Consider the following 20,161-nt stretch of genomic DNA (forward strand, 5'->3'; position numbering starts at 1 on the left):
TATCAGCTACAGAGTGGTCTATAGACAGGATCCATAGGCTACAGAAACCCTCCTTCCTATCCCCTGAAGTGCCAAGAGATGTCCTTGATGAGGGTAAATTTTTAGAAGAAGAATTTGTTTCTGCCTTCAAACAAGCTACCATGTTGCCGGAGAGCTATGCTGGAATACAGCCCCTCACCTTTCGCAATACACTCTCCAACGCCATGGGAACCTATCTACAGTTACGAAGGCCCTGAGGAGTCGTAACATGCCTCATAAATGGAAGTATCCTGCATCCCTTTCCATCACACATAATTGAACCACATCCCTGGTAACGACCTTATGATAAGGCCGGCAAGCTCTCCAGCAGTGAGTTATCCAACCCCCCCCCCCCCCCCCCCCTCCACTGGCTCATCCAGAACTGCTCCAGAGGCTCTTGCTGATGGCTGGCAGGTTGTGTCCTCCAAAAAGGCTTTAACCACTTAAGCCCTGGACCATTTTGCTGGCCGAAGACCAGACCACTTTTTGGGATTCTGCACTGCGTCGCTTTAACTGACAATTGCGCGGTCATGAGACGTTGCTCCCAAACTAAATTGACGTCCTTTTCTCTGTAATTCACCGACCGACACAGCTCCTCTCTTAGCCATTGGGTTGTTATGCCCATTACTAGGAGAATACTAGGCATTAGTTGTAATACAACACTCAGAATTCTTTAGTTCCGCCCAGGGGGGCGGTCCCTTGGGCAAAAACCCTCCAGCCTGCCATGCAGTCATCAGTTTTATTTTTCCTAGTGAAGGACCTAGGAACCCTGCGAGCCCATCAGTCCATGCTTTTTTTTCTACAGAAGCGTAACTTTTTGCACAAGATGATTGGTCCTGTGATCTGCTATCAACAGCTGGCTGGGTGACAGGCTGGATACTCTTATCCTTGTAGTCTCCCCAGTCCGGCCATCGAGCGTGTGCAGGCCGCAGCTACGCGCTAGGCAGGCCACGAAGCCTCAGCTCCAGAGGTGGTCAGTGAGCTTTTATGCCCCGGGGCATACATATGACCGGGCTACTGATGCCTGTGTGACAGTATGCTAGGCCAGCAGCCACCCTGTACTGATCAGTGAGTGGGTCTGTGATGAAATGTCTCCCAGCTCTTCAGGACTGGTAAGTACAGCTCTCCCTGCCTCGGCGGGGCTGAGCAGCTGGGCATTCCCTCGGAGGTCGATTCAGGGGTCCCTCACCTCCCTCTCTTCTCTCCCTGTCCCTATCTTCCCTCCCCTTCTCGCTGTGGGGGATGCTGCATGTGGCTGCTGAGCAGTGAGTGTGTGTCTATGGGGGGGGCTCTCACCTGGGGGGAGGGGGTTGCGCTGGCTAGCTGTGTCCTGGGTCCTGTTCTTCATGCCCCTGGAAGGTGTCTGTGAGGCCATGCTGAAGTCCTGCGCAACGCTGTGCTCACTGCCATTGATTTCTCCCTGTATCTCATGGAGCTGCTTTCGGCGGCTATTTTAGGTGTGGGCAAGGGCAGCATGCTCTCCTGGGCTTCAGCGGCCATTTTGCTGGGCATTTCCTATACAGGTCACCGCCAACCATTTTCTTGAAGCCTGAACATGTTTTTTTGTGTTCTCTAGTGGCAGCGTGTGCTCCTGTGCTCACAGCCATTTTCCCTGTGTTTTATGTCCTTGTGCTGGACGCTGGGCAGCCATTTTCTTGAAGCCTGAGCACACGGTTTCCTCTGCACTGGGGAGCCAACAGGGACTACAGGCACTACCTGCCCCTCAGCCAGTGGCAGTAAGGAGGGTGAGACTGTCACTGTCCTAAGTCCCCTTCGGGTGGCAGACAGAGTAGGGTCAGCATGGCTTCAGAAACTGGTGTTTCTTTCCCCGAAATCCAGAAAATTGCAACTGGGTCGCCTGCGCAGTGCCAATGGACACCCTGACGGCGGTCCTCAATTTGTTCTTTGCCAAGATGGAGGCGGTACATGGGGAAAAAGGGTGCAAAAAAGTGTCCCCTGCCCAAACCCCCGTCCTCTGGGGAGATCTCTGAGACACACTCTGGTCCTGCTGAGGCTGATGACCCCTGCTCTGTCTTGTCAGATGACGCTGACCAGGACTTTTCGGACAGTGATGATGAGTCCCTGTCTGGGTCCGTGCGCGACAAAGCTCTTGTTGGAGCGCTTATCACAGCTATGCGTGATACCCTGAAGATTCAGGAGCCAGCAGATCCCTCTGCTGATGTAGCGGTCCCCTTTGGGTCCCACAAGCCAGCACGTTCCCCTAAGACAGTGGTCCCTAACCTTTTTTGCATCGGGGACTGGCATTGTGGATGAAAATTGTGGCAAGGCCGGGGGGGGGGGGGGGCTTTTGGGTGACGATGCGGCTTCTCGCAGCCAATTTATCGGGAAATGGCTGGTGTTAGCACTTCATCACAACACCATGGTTAATATGGTGTCAGGATGATTGAAGTGCATCATTTTTATTATTATATTGTAATATAAAATTAAATGGTTCAACTCACCATAAAGCAGAATCTGTCACTAGATGCAGCTTGTCACTTGCTACCAGCTTGCCACGTTGCCTATCACCAGATTTCCACATGCCACATCGCCTGCCACCAGATGCAGATTGCCACATGTCACCAGATGCAGATTGCCACATGTCCCCAGATGCGGATTGCCACCAGATGCGGATTGCCACAGACACTTGCCACAGTCACTTGCCACATGCTACCTGATTCAGATTGCCACATGCAACCAGATGCAGATTGCCACAAACACATGCCACCAGATGCAGATTGCCACATGCTACCAGATACAGATTGCCACCAGATCTTTTCTGCCGAAAGTGGCCTAGGCTTTTCATATCAATGAGGACACTGTGTTACCATCTCTGTGTCCCAAGCCAAAACACCCTAAGGAGTTGGCCCTTCACGCTCTGGACGTTGTTCAGGCTCTTAAAGTGCATTTGTCTGCCACTGCTCCTTTTCGGAAGTCAGATTCATTGTTTGTTTCAGTGGCTGGTCCAAAGAAAGGCATGGCGGTCTCTACCACCATTTCCAGGTGGATCAGACAGATTGTAGTGCAAGCCTATGCCTTGAAGAGGCGGGTTCCCCCCTTTCCGTTCACAGCCCACTCCACAAGGGCAATCGGAACATCCTTGGGCCTTCCAACACCAAGCGTCTGTCGCTTAGGTGTGTAAAGCAGCGACCTGGTCATCTGTCCACACGTTTACCAAGTTCTACAAGGTAGACGTCAGTGCATCGGCTGATGCCTGTTTTGGCCGCAAAGTTTTGCAGGCGGCCGTATAGTTGCAATTGAATATGCAATATATTTTATTTTTTACAGGTTTTTGATAAAAATGCAGTACCGTTGAGTTAATGCGCTGTTGCATTACATTCTGCAGTTTTTGGTGCGGTTGTGGGTAGTCACTCCTGTTGAGGGTACCCTGGTTTTGTGGTGGATTTCTCCACGCACTGTTTTTTTTTTATTATTATTTTTTTTTTGTGGGTAAAGTTTCACTAGTTTCCACTTGCCGTTTTTTCTCACCCCTCGTTTGGCACTGCTTGGGGACGTTCCAATGGCTAAGAGATGAGCTGTGTCGGTCGGTGAATATAAGAGCAAATGGGATTTTTTGTACTCACCGTAAAATCCTTTTCTCTGTAATTCACCGACCGACGCAGCACCCACCCTTCCTTTTTCTCTTTACGGTATACTGCTTATTGATTGATTTTTTTTTTTTTCCCTCAGTTCAAGCCGATACGTTTTCTTCTACATATTTTTGGTTAAAAAAAATTGCAATAAGCGTTTGCTTGGTTTGCGCAAAAATTATAGCGTTTACAAAATGGGGGATAGTTTTATGGCATTATTTTTATTGTTTTACTGCGACATATGGCGGACACATCGGACATTTTTGACGCATTTTTGGGACACTTGTCATTTGTACAGCAGTCAGTGCTATACAAATGCAGTGATTCCTGTATAAATGGCACTGGCAGTGAAGGGGTTAACCACTAGGGGGCAGTGTAGGGGTTAAGTATGTCCTGGGGAGTGATTCTGACTGGGGGGCATGGCTACGTGTGCCACATCACTGATCTCTGCTCCCGATCACAGGGAGCAGAGATCAGTGACACTGTCATAAGGCAGAACGGGGAGAGGCTTGTTTTACATTAGCACCTCCCCGTTCTTCCTCTCCGTGTGGCGATTGCAGGCATCCCCACAACATCGAGTCCGTGGGACCCGCGACCCGACTCACGGAGCTTGCTGTGGCCACGCGCGTGCCCACAGGCCGCCTCTTAAAGGACAACGTACAGGTACATTAGTTTGCCTGTGCGAGACCTTCTGCCGACATATATCTACATGAGGCGGTCGGCAAGCGGTTAAAAAAAAAAATCCACCAACAAAGTTACCTGAACCCCATAACCTCTCAACTAATGCCCTGTGCACATGACCAGTTTTCCTGTCGGAATAAACTCTGAAGGTTTTTTCCGACGGAATTCCGCTCAAGCTGTCTTGCATACACACGGTCCACACCAAAGTCCGACCGTCAAGAACACAGTAACGTACGACTGGACTAGAAAATGGAAGTTCAATAGCCAGTAGCCAATAGCTTTCGACTCGTACTTGCTTCAGAGCATGCATCGTTTTTGGTACATTGGAACATCATACAGAGGAGCAATTTTTGACATAAAAAGTAAGATGGGGCATACGCTGTTGGAATATACGATGAAAAGCTCCAGTCTGACTTTTTCTGTCAGAAATTCCTCTTATGTGTACAGGGCATTACTATACCCAAGTCCCTGGCCTCGGAAATCTATAGTTCTATCTCTCTGCTTTTTTTTGGGGGGGGGGGGGGTTCAACATTGTCAGTCCCTTTTTTGTTTTGTTTTTTTGCTTTATATAGCGCAAAAAATTAAAACTGCAGAGGTTATCATATTTGTGGGGGGGGGGGGGGGGGGTTAGGCCACAGCGTCACTTGAGACCGCCTCATGCCGATATACGTCGGCAGAAGGGCTTGTACAGGCAGGCAAACTAACGTACCTGGTATGTGGCCCTTTAAGAGGCGCCCAGCGCACGCACCCACGCACAAGTCGTGGGTCCCGCGGACTCGATCACCGTGGGGATACCCGCCATCGCCTCATGGAGAGGAAGAACGGGGAGATGCTAATGTAAACGAGCATCTCCCCATTCTGCTTAGTGACAGTGTCACTGATCTCTGCTCCCTGTGATCGGGAGAAGATCAGTGACGTGTTATACGTAGCCACGCCCCCACAGTTAGAAACACTCCCCAGGGCACACTTAACCCATACACTGCCCCCTAGTGGTTAACCCCTTCACTGCCAGTGTCATTTACACAGGAATCGGTGCATTTGTATAGGACTGATAGCTGTATAAATGACAATGGTCTCAAAAAATGTGTCAAAATGTCAGATGTGTCGCCATAATGTCCCAGTCATGATAAAAATCGACGATTGTCGCCATTAAAAGTAAAAAAAAAAAAAAATAATTTTATGAATTAATAAAAATGCCATAAAACTATCCCCTATTTTGTAAACACTATAACTTTTGTGCAAACCAATCAAGCGCTTATTGCAAGAAGAATATGTATCTGCCTAAACTGAGGAAAAAAATGTTTTTATATATATATATATATATATATATATATATATATATATTATATATATATATATTTTTTTTTTTTTTTTTCGGGGGATATTTGTTATAGCAAAATGTAAAAAATGATGCTTTTTTTTTTTTTTTTTTTTCAAAATTGTCGCTCTTTTTTTTGTTTATAGCGCAAAAAATAAAAACCGCAAGGGTTATAAAATACCATCAAAAGAGAGCTCTATTTGTGGGGGGAGAAAAGGACGTCAATTTTGTTTGGGAGTCACATCGCACGACCGTGCAATTGTCAGTTAAAACCCATTTTTAAACACGTTGCTAATAGTATTAACAAAATTTCCATTTGGTGCACCTCTAGCAGACATGATACAAGAGATGAATGCAGCCTCGCCAATGTCCAGATAACATAGAGCAGCAATCTCCCGCTGTGTCACGTAGCTGGATTTGCATTGCCTGGGCTGGAGTAACAAAGTCCTACCTCCTATGATAGACGGCACACTGATCCAATGCCGGGAAATTGAATCAGTGTGATATCTTATCACATTAGGCGGGACTTTGTTACAGCGGCTGCTGAAAAATTCAGCTCTGTAACACAGAGGGAGACTGCCACTCTGCATGACAAAGAGGAGGCGTGTTAGGATGATACCCCGCAATGTGTGGCACTTGAGGCGGACCGCCCTCTTTTCGTTGCCATTATCTGCACTTTTTTTTTTTGGCCAAATGCAAAAAAAACACTTTCCTCCGCAAGTTTGTATGGAGGGGAAAGAGTGAGATGTGTGACCTCTACCCTCATTAACCAGTTCCCGACCGCCTGACGCAGATATTCTGCGGCAGAATGGCTCCCCTGGACGAAAAAATCCTGTATGGGTACGGTCTTCTCTTTTTTGGCCACCAGAGGGCGCGGGAGCCCGCTGCATGGCGGGGAACCCGATACGCATAGCCGGCACGCATGATCGCCACTGGCCATGCGCGATTGGCAGCACAGGGATTTTTGTGTGTGTACACAAATCCCTGTGCTGTCAGGGAAGAGGAAACCTATCATTTGTTCCTACTATGTAGGGAAAAAAATTATATGTCTCCACTCCTATCCCCGCACAGTTCGAACACACTGAGAGAACAGTTTACCCCTTGATGTATAATATATGTATAGTTGTCTGGCCCCAAAAGTGTCTGATCTGTCTGTTGCAATACCGCTAAAAATCGCAGATCACCACAATCTGTAAAAAAAAAAATAATAATAAAAATGCCATAAATCTTTCCCATAGTTTGGTTTGCACAAAAGTTATAGCATCTACAATCAATATACTCTTATTGTGATTTATTTATTTTATTTTTTTTACTAAAAATATGTAGAAGAATATATATTGGCTTAAATTGATGAACACATTTTTTTATTTTTATTTTTTTTATTTGAGGATATTTATTTTTAACAAAAAGTTAAAAATATTGAGCAAAAAAATAAACTGCAGAGGTGACCAAATACCACCAAAATAAAGCTCTATTTGTGGGGGGGGGGGGGGGGGGGAGACGCAAATTTTGTTTGGGTACAGGCTCAGCATTGCATGGCCGTGGAATTGTCCGTTAGAGACGCAGTACCAAATTGTAAAAGGTGGTCTGGTCAGGAAGGGGATACAATCTTCCAGGGCTGAAGTGGTTAAACATAGACTTCTTGTAGGTGCTGGCATTGCAAGACTTTTTGGACTAGTACTTGGCTGTACATCTTGATCAAAATAAGTATTGTTTTTTACATAAGGAGACTTCCCTCTGGGTAGAAGTAGAGGCAGTCCTTGAATTTACTGGGAACCTACGTATGCTGCTCCTAAGTGATATGTGGAAGCCTTGGGATCTTGCCCTTCTGCCCCTTCCCACACAAGTATCCCTTTGAGCTTGGAGATACGTCTCTAAACGCCATGCATCTTTTGATAAATCACCTGTAGTATCCATTGAATATTGTTGAAACCATGATATACATGTTGGATGCTAATCCCCTTCTAAATTTGCAATATCAGGAGTTCTGAATTTTTCAAACAGTGTAAAAGCAAAAATATAGAGAAACTGGGGGAGGAATTTCGCCTACCTAGACCGGCAATATTTACAACCATCCGCACACTACACTTTTTAACCAAATATCCTATTGTAAAGCTCTCCCCTCACCCTAAGACATGGGGCTTTTTTAGAGCTTGGAAGAGCAGAAGTATACCAAAGGTATATCCCTATTCCACGATATTTTGCAAAACAAACATATCTCCTGTAAATCTATCCCAATGCATAAGTGGGAAAAGGATCTTGCACTTATGTTTATCCCAACCAGTGGAGCGACTTTTACTCAATCTTCAAGGCCTCCCACTGCGCGTCACTTTGGGAAATGACACTCAAAATCACCAATCCATGGTTTTACCCACCCTTTAGGTTGGTAAAATTTTCCTCCTTTCTACTCACCCCTCTACGGACAGATGGGGAATTTGTTACATGTTCTTTGGGAATGCCCCGCATTAACTTGTTTTTTTGGAGGCAAAATTTTTTAACTTTTATCTACCTATACAGGTGTGCACAAACAACCCCTCCCATGCCCAATGTTAGTCCTACTTAATCAAGGGATAGATAAATTCCCCAAAAGTCTACAGGCAGGTTGTCGCACATATATTCCTAGCAGGCCGATCCCTAATTCTAAGACAGTGGAAGTCACTGTTGGCACCCAGTCTATCAGAAGTGATTGGTATTAACCTAAACAAAACTACAGAAAGCTACTGGCTTTGAATGAATTCGCTATCGTATGCTTTTCATGAATCTTGAATGATTGAATACGTAATATTGAACTTGTATTATGCAGTATGTACCTTTTTTGAGTACTGTAACTCTTGTACTACTTATGTTTCTTACTTGTATGACCCTGTAAATTTGTTTGTTTATCCTCGGTGCATGAGACCATGTTGTTTTGGTGGGGAAGGAAGGAAGGCATGGGTGCACCTTCCAGCCCCGCTCTCGGCAGCCTGTACAACTCTGAGAGGCTGAATGCTGCTGTGGCTGAATGAAGCTGTATGTTGCACCAATATGAATGTTTGTTTATGGCAGTATATGCCCCAGGGATGAATGTTAAGAACGCAAACTGCTTGTGTTCCAGCAGTTCATCCCTGAGTGCATACTGCCCCAATTCTTAATACTCCTCGATGCACCATTCAGCCTCCCCTAAAGTTTTCCTGACTGCTGGCAGTGGGGTAGACAGTGTACCTCTGCCTTGAGCCCGACTCAGCATGCATGAGGCCTTCCATGTATTATACTCGCTCTAATCTGTATCCTGTTTTAGCCAGATCATACTATTTAAAGTGTTTATTATCTAGTATGCACAGGCTTTAAAACTTTTTTATAGGGTTGCCTTGAAACTGTATTGTGCGAAAATCTGCCTCCGGCAATTTCACAGAAGGCAGACTTTTTAGTTCAACTTACCCTCCTTGGTTGATAATTCCAGTTGCTTTTATTCCCTTTGCAGTCTTTCAGAGGGGTGTTCTCGGAGTACTCATCATACGATATACTGTTGGACATGCTGTACAAACATGGCCAGTATGAAAGTAAGTTGACCTGCTGTAATGTTTGTCATATCACATTGTTGGACAAAGCTGAAGGATTGATGGTATGTATGTATGTATGTATGTATTTTTGTTCTTCCCACATCTTTCTACACCTGTCAATGTCTGGGCTCACAAACGAAAAAGATAGGGAAAACAGTATAACTACATTGCAGTCTGTAGGACATGATCACACTGGGGCCAGCAGAGAGCTGCTTAAAGCGGAGTTCCACCTTTAAGCTGCTGACTTTTAAATTATAGACCACTTACTTGTCCAGGGCGCCACGATGTAGGCACCCGAAGCTGATCTATCCCTCAGCTGTTGGGTGCTGCCGCCACCATCCTCGGTAAGGGATGGCTTCGCTTCCTGGTTCGCTACTGCGCATGCACGGCTCGTGCTGGTCCCTGCTGTCTTCTGGGACCTGTGTGTCTCCCAGAATACAGCAGGAGGGGGGGGCGGACGGGGAAGTGGGGTAGATACCCTGTATTAGACAGGTATTTGCTCCCCCACCTCCCCCCTAAAAGATGCCAAATGTGACACCGGAGGAGGGGAGGAACCGGAAAAGCACAAGTTCAATTTTTGGGTGGAACTCCACTTTAAATTAAGGCTACATATAGCTATCGGTTCATTCCAGGAAAGTACATGTATCCATTTTTAACTAAAGTCATGTATTTATTATGAGAGATAGAGAGGGGTGTTTGGCTGTAGTGCTTACCCACTGCCTTAACCACATTGTGCCCTGCCAATAGCAAAATGACAAATGGATGGTGGCTTTCCCGTTCTGACTGGGTTTCATATGACGTCCTTCAGAACGGGCCACTTGTGCATGCCAATCTGTGGTGCTGTGTGTCGCTTGGACACACTGCATCTCCAGTCACGGTAAAGAGCCTATGACGTAGACGCTTTACTGTGTGATCAGCTGTGTCCAATCATGACAGCTGACAGCACATGATTAGAAGAGAGCCGATAAGCGGCTCTTGAAAGGGGGCATCTGTGCTGATAATCAGTGCAGTGATTATCACTGCAGCCCCATAAGCTTTGCCCACCAGTGATGCCAGTCGGTGCCTCCATCAGTACCCATCATAAAAAGAAAAAAAATGTAAACCATGCCCAGCATTGACAACCCACTTGTCCTACACAGTGTATGGCAGCCTAGTGTGTGGCCTGGTGTGAAGCAACCCCAAGATATGATGCCAAACATGTTAAATAGGCCTGACTGTGCTGACTATCTGGAAAGTTTGATGGGGACTTTTCTTACTCTGTGCCGCCATTAGGGAGTTTTGTACGAACAAATGTTAATTCTCAATACTGAGAAGGATGTATTTTTAGAGGAAAAAGTCAAAAAATGCCAGTAAATCCAATAAGACCGACCTATTTCACAACTAATAGTTTTCATATATCCAATTACAACCAAATAAAGATAATTACTCCTTACGGAAGGCAATAAATCCTTTAGAACCCACTCATTTCAGTCCAAACCAAGAAAGAACACAAAAACAGCTTCTGCCAGAATCGTGTGCAGTCGCACAGGTTACCTAATGCGACTCAGACACGGCCGTGGTAAGTATGATTGTTTATAACCTTATTTTGAAGACTCAATATAATCCCCAAAAAAACATACAAAACTCCTGTGGAAAAAAACTAAATAACGAAAGATAGTACTTGGTGCGACTTTACCTTAAAGTCGCATCAGTGCTAAAGTGTAATTATACCAACATTCTATCAGCTAAGATAATGGTTGTGAAAATACAACTCAATTAATATATGTGAAAATGAGTATGAAAATACAAATTCTATTAAAAGAATCTATATATATAAAAGTGCATTAAAAAGTGCAAGTGGAAAAAGAAACAACAAATTATATAACACAGCTCGTACCCAAAATCACAAGACCTAAAAAACATATATGTACTAAAAAATACACCTGTGAAAAAAAAATATATTATATATATATATATATATATATATATATAAAAAATATATAATAATGACCCTCAAAATATAAAAATAAGAAAAAATATAAAAATAAAAGTGACGGTATAGTGTCCAATTATCCAAAAAATCTTCAGTAGTGCAAATCCAACATGAAATGTTCATAAAGTGACTTTAGTGCTTCTTGTGCAATCTTCAAAGTGACTTCCGTGCTCCCCCACAAGGTACCCCACTCACCAGAAGAATACACCCCTGCAGGGGTAATTCGCCTTTAAACCAAATCTGACGATATCCAGCTCCTTGACCCGTGTATTTTGTGATCATTCGTATCCAGAAGGAGATTCCAATTATATCCTCATAGGAAAGAAATTATAGTCTCCATAGTGTAATCCGTATAAAAAACAATTTATTTCCACAAAAAATACAAAAACAAAAAACTAATTTCATATAATAAGAATAAAAAATGTGGAAACACAATCCACCAAGAGATCTACTTTACATAGACTCCATAGATTATTGATCCAATTCTCCGGTAGCAGTCCAGAAAAAACAAGATAAAAAATATGTAATAGAGTCAAACTATGGAAAACACGCTAATGACTCTCTGTCCCAGGAAAAACAAAAAAATACAGTATCGAATATAACAATCGCTCCAGGGCGATGTCCCGGGATTAATCCTGTTTAGTTAGATAGCTCTAATATTTGTAAGTCCCCTTAGGATAGAGCCCTTATAGCGCGAATTCCAAATAAACAACGGGTACCGTTCGGTGGATACGCAGCGTGCGTTCCAACCACCGTAGGCGACCCGGAAATGACGTAGTAAGCGCAACTCCGTCAAACTCGTTTCGTCATTGACGTCTTCAGCGGCGGTGTCACGCTACTACGTGCTGCATGTTAAATAGAGGAATACACGAACTAATAGACACCTTATTGGTCGTCCCCCATATCCAACACCCAATCAAATCCTGATGGGCGGGCCAGGTATCCGAGAGTATGGGAAGACAAACTCCCTATTCGTTCCGCATATTCATAACACCCAGTCACAGAATGGAATGCGGGGAAGGACATCCGAAGCTCCAAAGAGAACGGCCGGCTTGTAAAAAATATATATAAAGTTAAATATAAAAATAAAATAAAAATAATATCAAATAATTACTAACACCCATCACTTAAGAAAATAACCCGCAGGGTGATCTATCCGATGGGGAACTTAAAAATAATAGTAGTTTGTTTCTATTTTCCATAATGACCTTAATGACCCTCTTTTACATAAATAGCTTTTAAACATTTACAAAGACCAAAAATAAATAAATGTCTGAGGACATCCTCCATAAAATATGTAATTTCTAAAGCTAAGATGGTTAAATACAATGAATCGTAACAGAAATCTCGGAGAGACCCTTCTATTTTTTCTTTGCAATCCAGCTACTTTATAGTAAAATGTAATCTTCTAAAAGTTTTTAATCCTTCCTCTCTCCACACCCCATAGGCTGGAATGGAAGATAAAGGGGAGTAAAGAAAAGAAAAGATATAATAAACAGTATCGTAATATTAAAACTAAAAAAGTATATATATATGTTTGTAAATACAAGCTTATCTATATACAAGGAAAGAAGGAAAAAACGTGACCAGGCCAATGAATACCAAAAAGGCCCGATCTATAAGGGAAACGATAAGAGAAAATCCCATCTATATAATTATCACACCACTAGAAACGGCTCAACAAGAATCTACAACCTCCAAACAAAGGTGGTATGTGTAGAAGGGACTTATATTATAAGTTATAAGTTGACATAATGATGCTAACCAACATTCCCCCAACTTAACGCAGAGGGGTATGTTAATCTTTATCTATAGTCAATTAGCGAAGAGTACAGCTCCCTTGTCAAGGAGCAACAAGATAAAACATCAAGAAAAGGAAACTAAGTATTAGCTATAAAGCAGTTCAAATCTATATCCAGGTTGAGGCCTCGTGGCACGAGAGACCCCAACCTGTATATCCATGCAGTTTCATTCTGTGAGATGAGGGTGGTCTTATTCCCTCCCCTCCAATTCCCCTTAACGCAATCTATCCCATAAAAAATTAACCCAGATGGGTCTCTTTGGTGGAATTCATCAAAGTGACGGGAAAGGTTGTGATTCGGGAAACCTTTTTTAATATTGTTAATATGTTCCCTAATCCTAACAAAAAGGGGGCGTGTGGTCCTACCCACATATTGCAGATTGCACGGGCACTCTATAACGTAAGTTACATGTGTGCTCCGGCAGGTAATTAGTTCTTTTATTTTGTACTCTTTGTGGTCTGTTTTTGCCTTAAACGTTTCTTTTTTACGTGGCTGCTTTTTACTGACTTTACATGGGAGACATCTTTGGCACCTATAAAAATCCCTTCATATCATTAAAGATTTTAACTTGCCTTGGTGGATCTATTGCATTATGTACTAGAAAGGAGCGTAGGGTAGGGGCCTTTCTGTACACAAAACAGGGTTTTTTAGGGAGGACCTTTGATAGTATTTTGGCCCATAATTAGTGGAATAAATTCCATCTTCTCACGTCTAGGGGAATACTTGGATAAATTCTTGAAACCCTTAGTACAAAAAGGGAGATCCTATCTGAGGGATAGCACACAACTTCTAAAAGAACTCCAAGATATAGTAGACGTTGAGAGATATTTGATGGTCACTATCGATGTAAACTCGTTATATACAAGTATAGTGCAGCGTGATGGCCTAATGGGAGTTGAAAAGGCATTATATGAAAATACGGATATGCGACAAGAACAAATAGAATACATCATTGAGGGATTAGAGTTGGCAATGGAATGTAACTATTTTTGGTATGATCAAAAATACTATGTTCAGACAAAGGGGATGGCCATGGGGGCTCGGTATGCCCCTAGCGTGGCTAATCTTATGATGAACATGTGGGAGGAGGAATATATCTATGGTAAAAATATACCTCAGGTGAGGTTTTACTGAAGATATATAGACAATCTCATTTTATTATGGGATGGCACCCCGGAAGACCTCGAAATATTTTTGAACAACTTAGTATTGACTATCTGGATCTCCAAATTTCTAAGAAGGATGGAATTTTTAGTACCAAGACCTTTTTTAAAACAGATAGAAATAGCTACATCCCGATAACAAGCTGCCACCATCCCAAGTGGAAAAACAACATTCCCAAGGGACAATTGTTAAGATTAAGGAGAAATTGCTACTCAACAGAAGACTATCACCTCCAAGCAGATATTATTCTAGAGAGATTCCAAGAAAAAGGGTACAGGCCGCAACCATTACTCCAATTAAAGAGGAATATTGGGGGTCTAGAGAGGAAATCGCTACTGGTGAAACAGAAGAAGAAGGATAGGAAGATGGAACTGGCTTTCATCACAGGCTTCAATACTCAATACAGGGATTTTGAAAAAATTATTAAATATTGGCCCATACTTCAAGAAGACAAAATACTATCAAAGGTCCTCCCTAAAAAACCCTGTTTTGTGTGCAGAAAGGCCCCTACCCTACGCTCCTTTCTAGTACATAATGCAATAGATCCACCAAGGCAAGTTAAAATCTTTAATGATATGAAGGGATTTTATAGGTGCCAAAGATGTCTCCCATGTAAAGTCAGTAAAAAGCAGCCACGTAAAAAAGAAACGTTTAAGGCAAAAACAGACCACAAAGAGTACAAAATAAAAGAACTAATTACCTGCCGGAGCACACATGTAACTTACGTTATAGAGTGCCCGTGCAATCTGCAATATGTGGGTAAGGACCACACGCCCCCTTTTTGTTAGGATTAGGGAACATATTAACAATATTAAAAAAGGTTTCCCGAATCACAACCTTTCCCGTCACTTTGATGAATTCCACCAAAGAGACCCATCTGGGTTAATTTTTTATGGGATAGATTGCGTTAAGGGGAATTGGAGGGGAGGGAATAAGACCACCCTCATCTCGCAGAATGAAACTGCATGGATATACAGGTTGGGGTCTCTCGTGCCACGAGGCCTCAACCTGGATATAGATTTGAACTGCTTTATAGCTAATCCTTAGTTTCCTTTTCTTGATGTTTTATCTTGTTGCTCCTTGACAAGGGAGCTGTACTCTTCGCTAATTGACTATAGATAAAGATTAACATACCCCTCTGCGTTAAGTTGGGGGAATGTTGGTTAGCATCATTATGTCAACTTATAACTTATAATATAAGTCCCTTCTACACATACCACCTTTGTTTGGAGGTTGTAGATTCTTGAGCCGTTTCTAGTGGTGTGATAATTATATAGATGGGATTTTCTCTTATCGTTTCCCTTATAGATCGGGCCTTTTTGGTATTCATTGGCCTGGTCACGTTTTTTCCTTCTTTCCTTGTATATAGATATGCTTGTATTTACAAACATATATATATATACTTTTTTAGTTTTAATATTACGATACTGTTTATTATATCTTTTCTTTACTCCCCTTTATCTTCCATTCCAGCCTATGGGGTGTGGAGAGAGGAAGGATTAAAAACTTTTAGAAGATTACATTTTACTATAAAGTAGCTGGATTGCAAAGAAAAAATAGAAGGGTCTCTCCGAGATTTCTGTTACGATTCATTGTATTTAACCATCTTAGCTTTAGAAATGACATATTTTATGGAGGATGTCCTCAGACATTTATTTATTTTTGGTCTTTGTAAATGTTTAAAAACTATTTATGTAAAAGAGGGTCATTAAGGTCATTATGGAAAATAGAAACAAACTACTATTATTTTTAAGTTCCCCATCGGATAGATCACCCTGCGGGTTATTTTCTTAAGTGATGGGTGTTGGTAATTATTTGATATTATTTTTATTTTATTTTTATATTTAACTTTATATATATTTTTTACAAGCTGGCCGTTCTCTTTGGAGCTTCGGATGTCCTTCCCCGCATTCCAGTCTGTGACTGGGTGTTATGAATATGCGGAACGAATAGGGAGTTTGTCTTCCCATACTCTCGGATACCTGGCCCGCCCATCAGGATTTGATTGGGTGTTGGATATGGGGGACGACCAATAAGGTGTCTATTAGTTTGTGTATTCCTCTATTTAACGTGCAGCACGTAGTAGCGTGACACCGCCGCTGAAGACGTCAATGACGAAACGCGTTCGACGGAGTTGCGCTTACTACGTCATTTCCGGGTCGCCTACGGTGGTTGGAACGCAGTTGGAGCGCACGCTGCGTATCCACCGAACGGTACCCGTTGTTTATTTGGAATTTGCGCTATAAGGGCTCTATCCTAAGGGGACTTACAAATATTAGAGCTATCTAACTAAACAGGATTAATCCCGGGACATCGCCCTGGAGCGATTGTTATATTCGATACTGTATTTTTTTGTTTTTCCTGGGACACAGAGTCATTAGCGTGTTTTCCATAGTTTGATTCTATTACATATTTTTTATCTTGTTTTTTCTGGACTGCTACCGGAGAATTGGATCAATAATCTATGGAGTCTATGTAAAGTAGATCTCTTGGTGGATTGTGTTTCCACATTTTTTATTCTTATTATATGAAATTAGTTTTTTGTTTTTGTATTTTTTGTGGAAATAAATTGTTTTTTATACGGATTACACTATGGAGACTATAATTTCTTTCCTATGAGGATATAATTGGAATCTCCTTCTGGATACGAATGATCACAAAATACACGGGTCAAGGAGCTGGATATCGTCAGATTTGGTTTAAAGGCGAATTACCCCTGCAGGGGTGTATTCTTCTGGTGAGTGGGGTACCTTGTGGGGGAGCACGGAAGTCACTTTGAAGATTGCACAAGAAGCACTAAAGTCACTTTATGAACATTTCATGTTGGATTTGCACTACTGAAAATTTTTGGGATAATTGGACACTATACCTTCACTTTTATTTTTATATTTATTTTTATATTTTGAGGGTCATTATTTTATATAATATATATATATATATATATATATATATATATATATATATATATATATATATATATATATATATATATATATATATATATATATATATATAATATTTTTTTTTTTTTTTTTTTTTTTTTTTTTCACAGGTGTATTTTTTAGTACATATATGTTTTTTAGGTCTTGTGATTTTGGGTACGAGCTGTGTTATATAATTTGTTGTTTCTTTTTGTTTTTCCACTTGCACTTTTTAATGCACTTTTATATATATATATAGATTCTTTTAATAGAATTTGTATTTTCATACTCATTTTCACATATATTAATTGAGTTGTATTTTCACAACCATTATCTTAGCTGATAGAATGTTGGTATAATTACACTTTAGCACTGATGCGACTTTAAGGTAAAGTCGCACCAAGTACTATCTTTCGTTATTTAGTTTTTTTCCACAGGAGTTTTGTATGTTTTTTTGGGGGATTATATTGAGTCTTCAAAATTAAGGTTATAAACAATCATACTTACCACGGCCGTGTCTGAGTCGCATTAGGTAACCTGTGCGACTGCACACGATTCTGGCAGAAGCTGTTTTTGTGTTCTTTCTTGGTTTGGACTGAAATGAGTGGGTTCTAAAGGATTTATTGCCTTCCGTAAGGAGTAATTATCTTTATTTGGTTGTAATTGGATATATGAAAACTATTAGTTGTGAAATAGGTCGGTCTTATTGGATTTACTGGCATTTTTTGACTTTTTCCTCTAAAAATACATCCTTCTCAGTATTGAGAATTAACATTTGTTTGTGCTAAATAGGTAGCGCCAGTTACCCCGGCTGTGAAATTGTATTTATTGTTGGAAGAAACCCCAATTGGGGATTTTCTTTTTGCGGGGGGCTGCAACCTATAATTATACACACACACATATATATATATATATATATATATATATATATATATATATATATACTTTCTTCTGAGGCCACTGCCCCTTTTTTTGTCTATCCAATACCTAGGGTTGATTAGCGCGGTTTCCTCTACTTCTATAACATTAGGGAGTTTTGTGTTTTCACTTCCTGCAAGCTCATTACACAAAACATTAGGGGAAATGGCAGCCGTTTAGCGCAGGTTTTGTTTAATTTGAGATGTTTCCTCCCTTCCTGTGTAACCGCCAGGACAGGAAGTCAGGGGGATCTCCCAGGTAAAGCAGGTTCTATAGTTTACCCTTTCTATCCAAAAAATAGAAACCGTTCTGGAAGAAATTCCATTTTCAATGTTTACTGCAGTCCCCATACACATTTTACACTTTCAAGGGAAAGGTCATAATGGCCCAGCATCTTTTATTTACACGAAGGCCATGAATCGGGGCTTGAAAAAAAAATCATGCCTATGTGTATTGGGAGATGGGGGGGAAATGTATGTGTCTGAAGTGTTTATTTATGTTCATTGACTTTTGCAGGGCATATGTAGAGTACATTTCCACACATTGGATTCTAAGGGAGAGAGGGGAAAAGTTGTGTGTGTGTGTGTGTGTGTGTGTGTGTGTATATGTGTATATATATTATGTGTGTATGTGTGTATGTGTGATAGAGATATATATATATATATATATATATATATATATATATATATATATATATATATATATATATATATATTTTGTATTTGTATTTTGTATTTTTTATTATGCAGAGCTAAAAAAAATGACAAATATAACAGTTATGACAAGTATAACGTGCATTCGGAAATTTTTAAAACCACTGTGTGTGTGTGTTAAATATACATGCATACATACATTTTTTTTAAAAAATCCATCAGCGAAAGTCCAAAATTATCACAAACAAAATGCAAAAAAGATCAGTTAAGTTGAGAAAAGATTCCAGTGTCGCAAAAAATATTCCTCAGAGATGAATGTATGGATAAAGTGCTAGCTTCCCTAGGTCTTCCATGTGACTACACAAGCAACAAAGATGGCATCTTACCAGAGTTTAATGGTTTCCAAACTAATGGAAAAGCCAAATGAGCTTACGGGAAAAGCTTCCCAAACACATCCACATGGATATTGGCGATCCTGGCATACTCCAGATCAAGGTCTCATTCCCTAGATAAATGTGTGGAACATAAAAGGTCTGTTTATTAAAGGTAAAAGAGTTTAAAACAAGCATGTAATCAATCCAGAATGGCTGCAGCGATGGTCATGTAAACAGTAGCAAACGGCCGGAGAGCATAGTAACGTCACCTCTGGTTCCACCCAATGCATTTTGTTATATATTTGACGTCGTCAGGCGTGTCACGGATGATGTGATGAATCGGCTTACTGCAGAGAGAACTGTTATGCGTGATAGAATATTGCAGACAACGACATTTGTTATTTTGATAAACCAATCACAGATCATCTAAAGTAAAACGGAGCTCTGTTTCTACAATAGTGTATCCATTCACAAGTGAGGAGGTCACCCTCCTATTCTATACTTTTTTGGTGGAATGTTTGTAGTCTGTAGTGTTAGGCTATTTTCTGTGTTGGTCAAATGTTCTTTAACCCTTCTGGTTGAATGTCCTTAAGACTTTTTTTCTATTAAGACCGAATATTAGAAAATTCCACATTCGCCCTGCAAAAGGCAACCTATAGAAAATTATATTTCACACAAGTTACAAACATTACCAGTATTTGTGACATTGGTGTGAATGCATATACGGTAGCAGTTATTTTATAAATAGACCCATATGTATTCTTTGAGAGGGCAGTTGCACAGTTTAGGAGACTGCAATTTTGCCTTTAAATATGACTACATTGTATTTTATAAAATTACACTAAATGTACGTTGAGATTTTATTCAAAGTTAGCACAGTTGCAGGGTTTCCCCACACAGAATTAGCAGTTTACTAGATGATACATTTGCCTGGAGTTGGTCTTGAACATGTTAGCCAAGTGATGAATGGAGCAGAGGAGAAGAATACTACAGGGACATTTTCTCTATGAAAACATGTTTTGAACATCAGTTTTCATGCCTATAGAAAGATTGTACAGTGGTTAAGAGTTGGATCTCCTGAGTATACATGGTAATGGTACTGCATGTTAACAAGAGGGTTATATCAATGCAGTTAGGAGGGTGGAGGCCAGACCGACACCTTCCACACTGTTAAATCCTCAAAGAAATGGCCATTCACAAGTTTGTTTTCC

The 20,161-nt window shown here is 41.3% G+C and overlaps 1 protein-coding gene across 1 annotated transcript in view; it reads left to right on the top strand.

Moving 5' to 3' along the window:
* Positions 1-20,161, top strand: part of PTCD2 (pentatricopeptide repeat domain 2) — a 129,605-nt gene that overhangs the window by 70,979 nt on the left and 38,465 nt on the right. Inside the window, exon 5 of the mRNA XM_077462497.1 lies at positions 9,068-9,146. Coding sequence (XP_077318623.1) covers positions 9,068-9,146 — 79 coding nt within the window. The remainder of the gene's footprint in view (positions 1-9,067; positions 9,147-20,161) is intronic.

This window comes from Lithobates pipiens, unplaced genomic scaffold (genome assembly GCF_037356315.1).
Source record: "Lithobates pipiens isolate NorthernLeopardFrog02 unplaced genomic scaffold, aLitPip1_a1.2 Scaffold_3, whole genome shotgun sequence".
NCBI classification, from domain to species: Eukaryota; Metazoa; Chordata; class Amphibia; order Anura; family Ranidae; genus Lithobates; species Lithobates pipiens.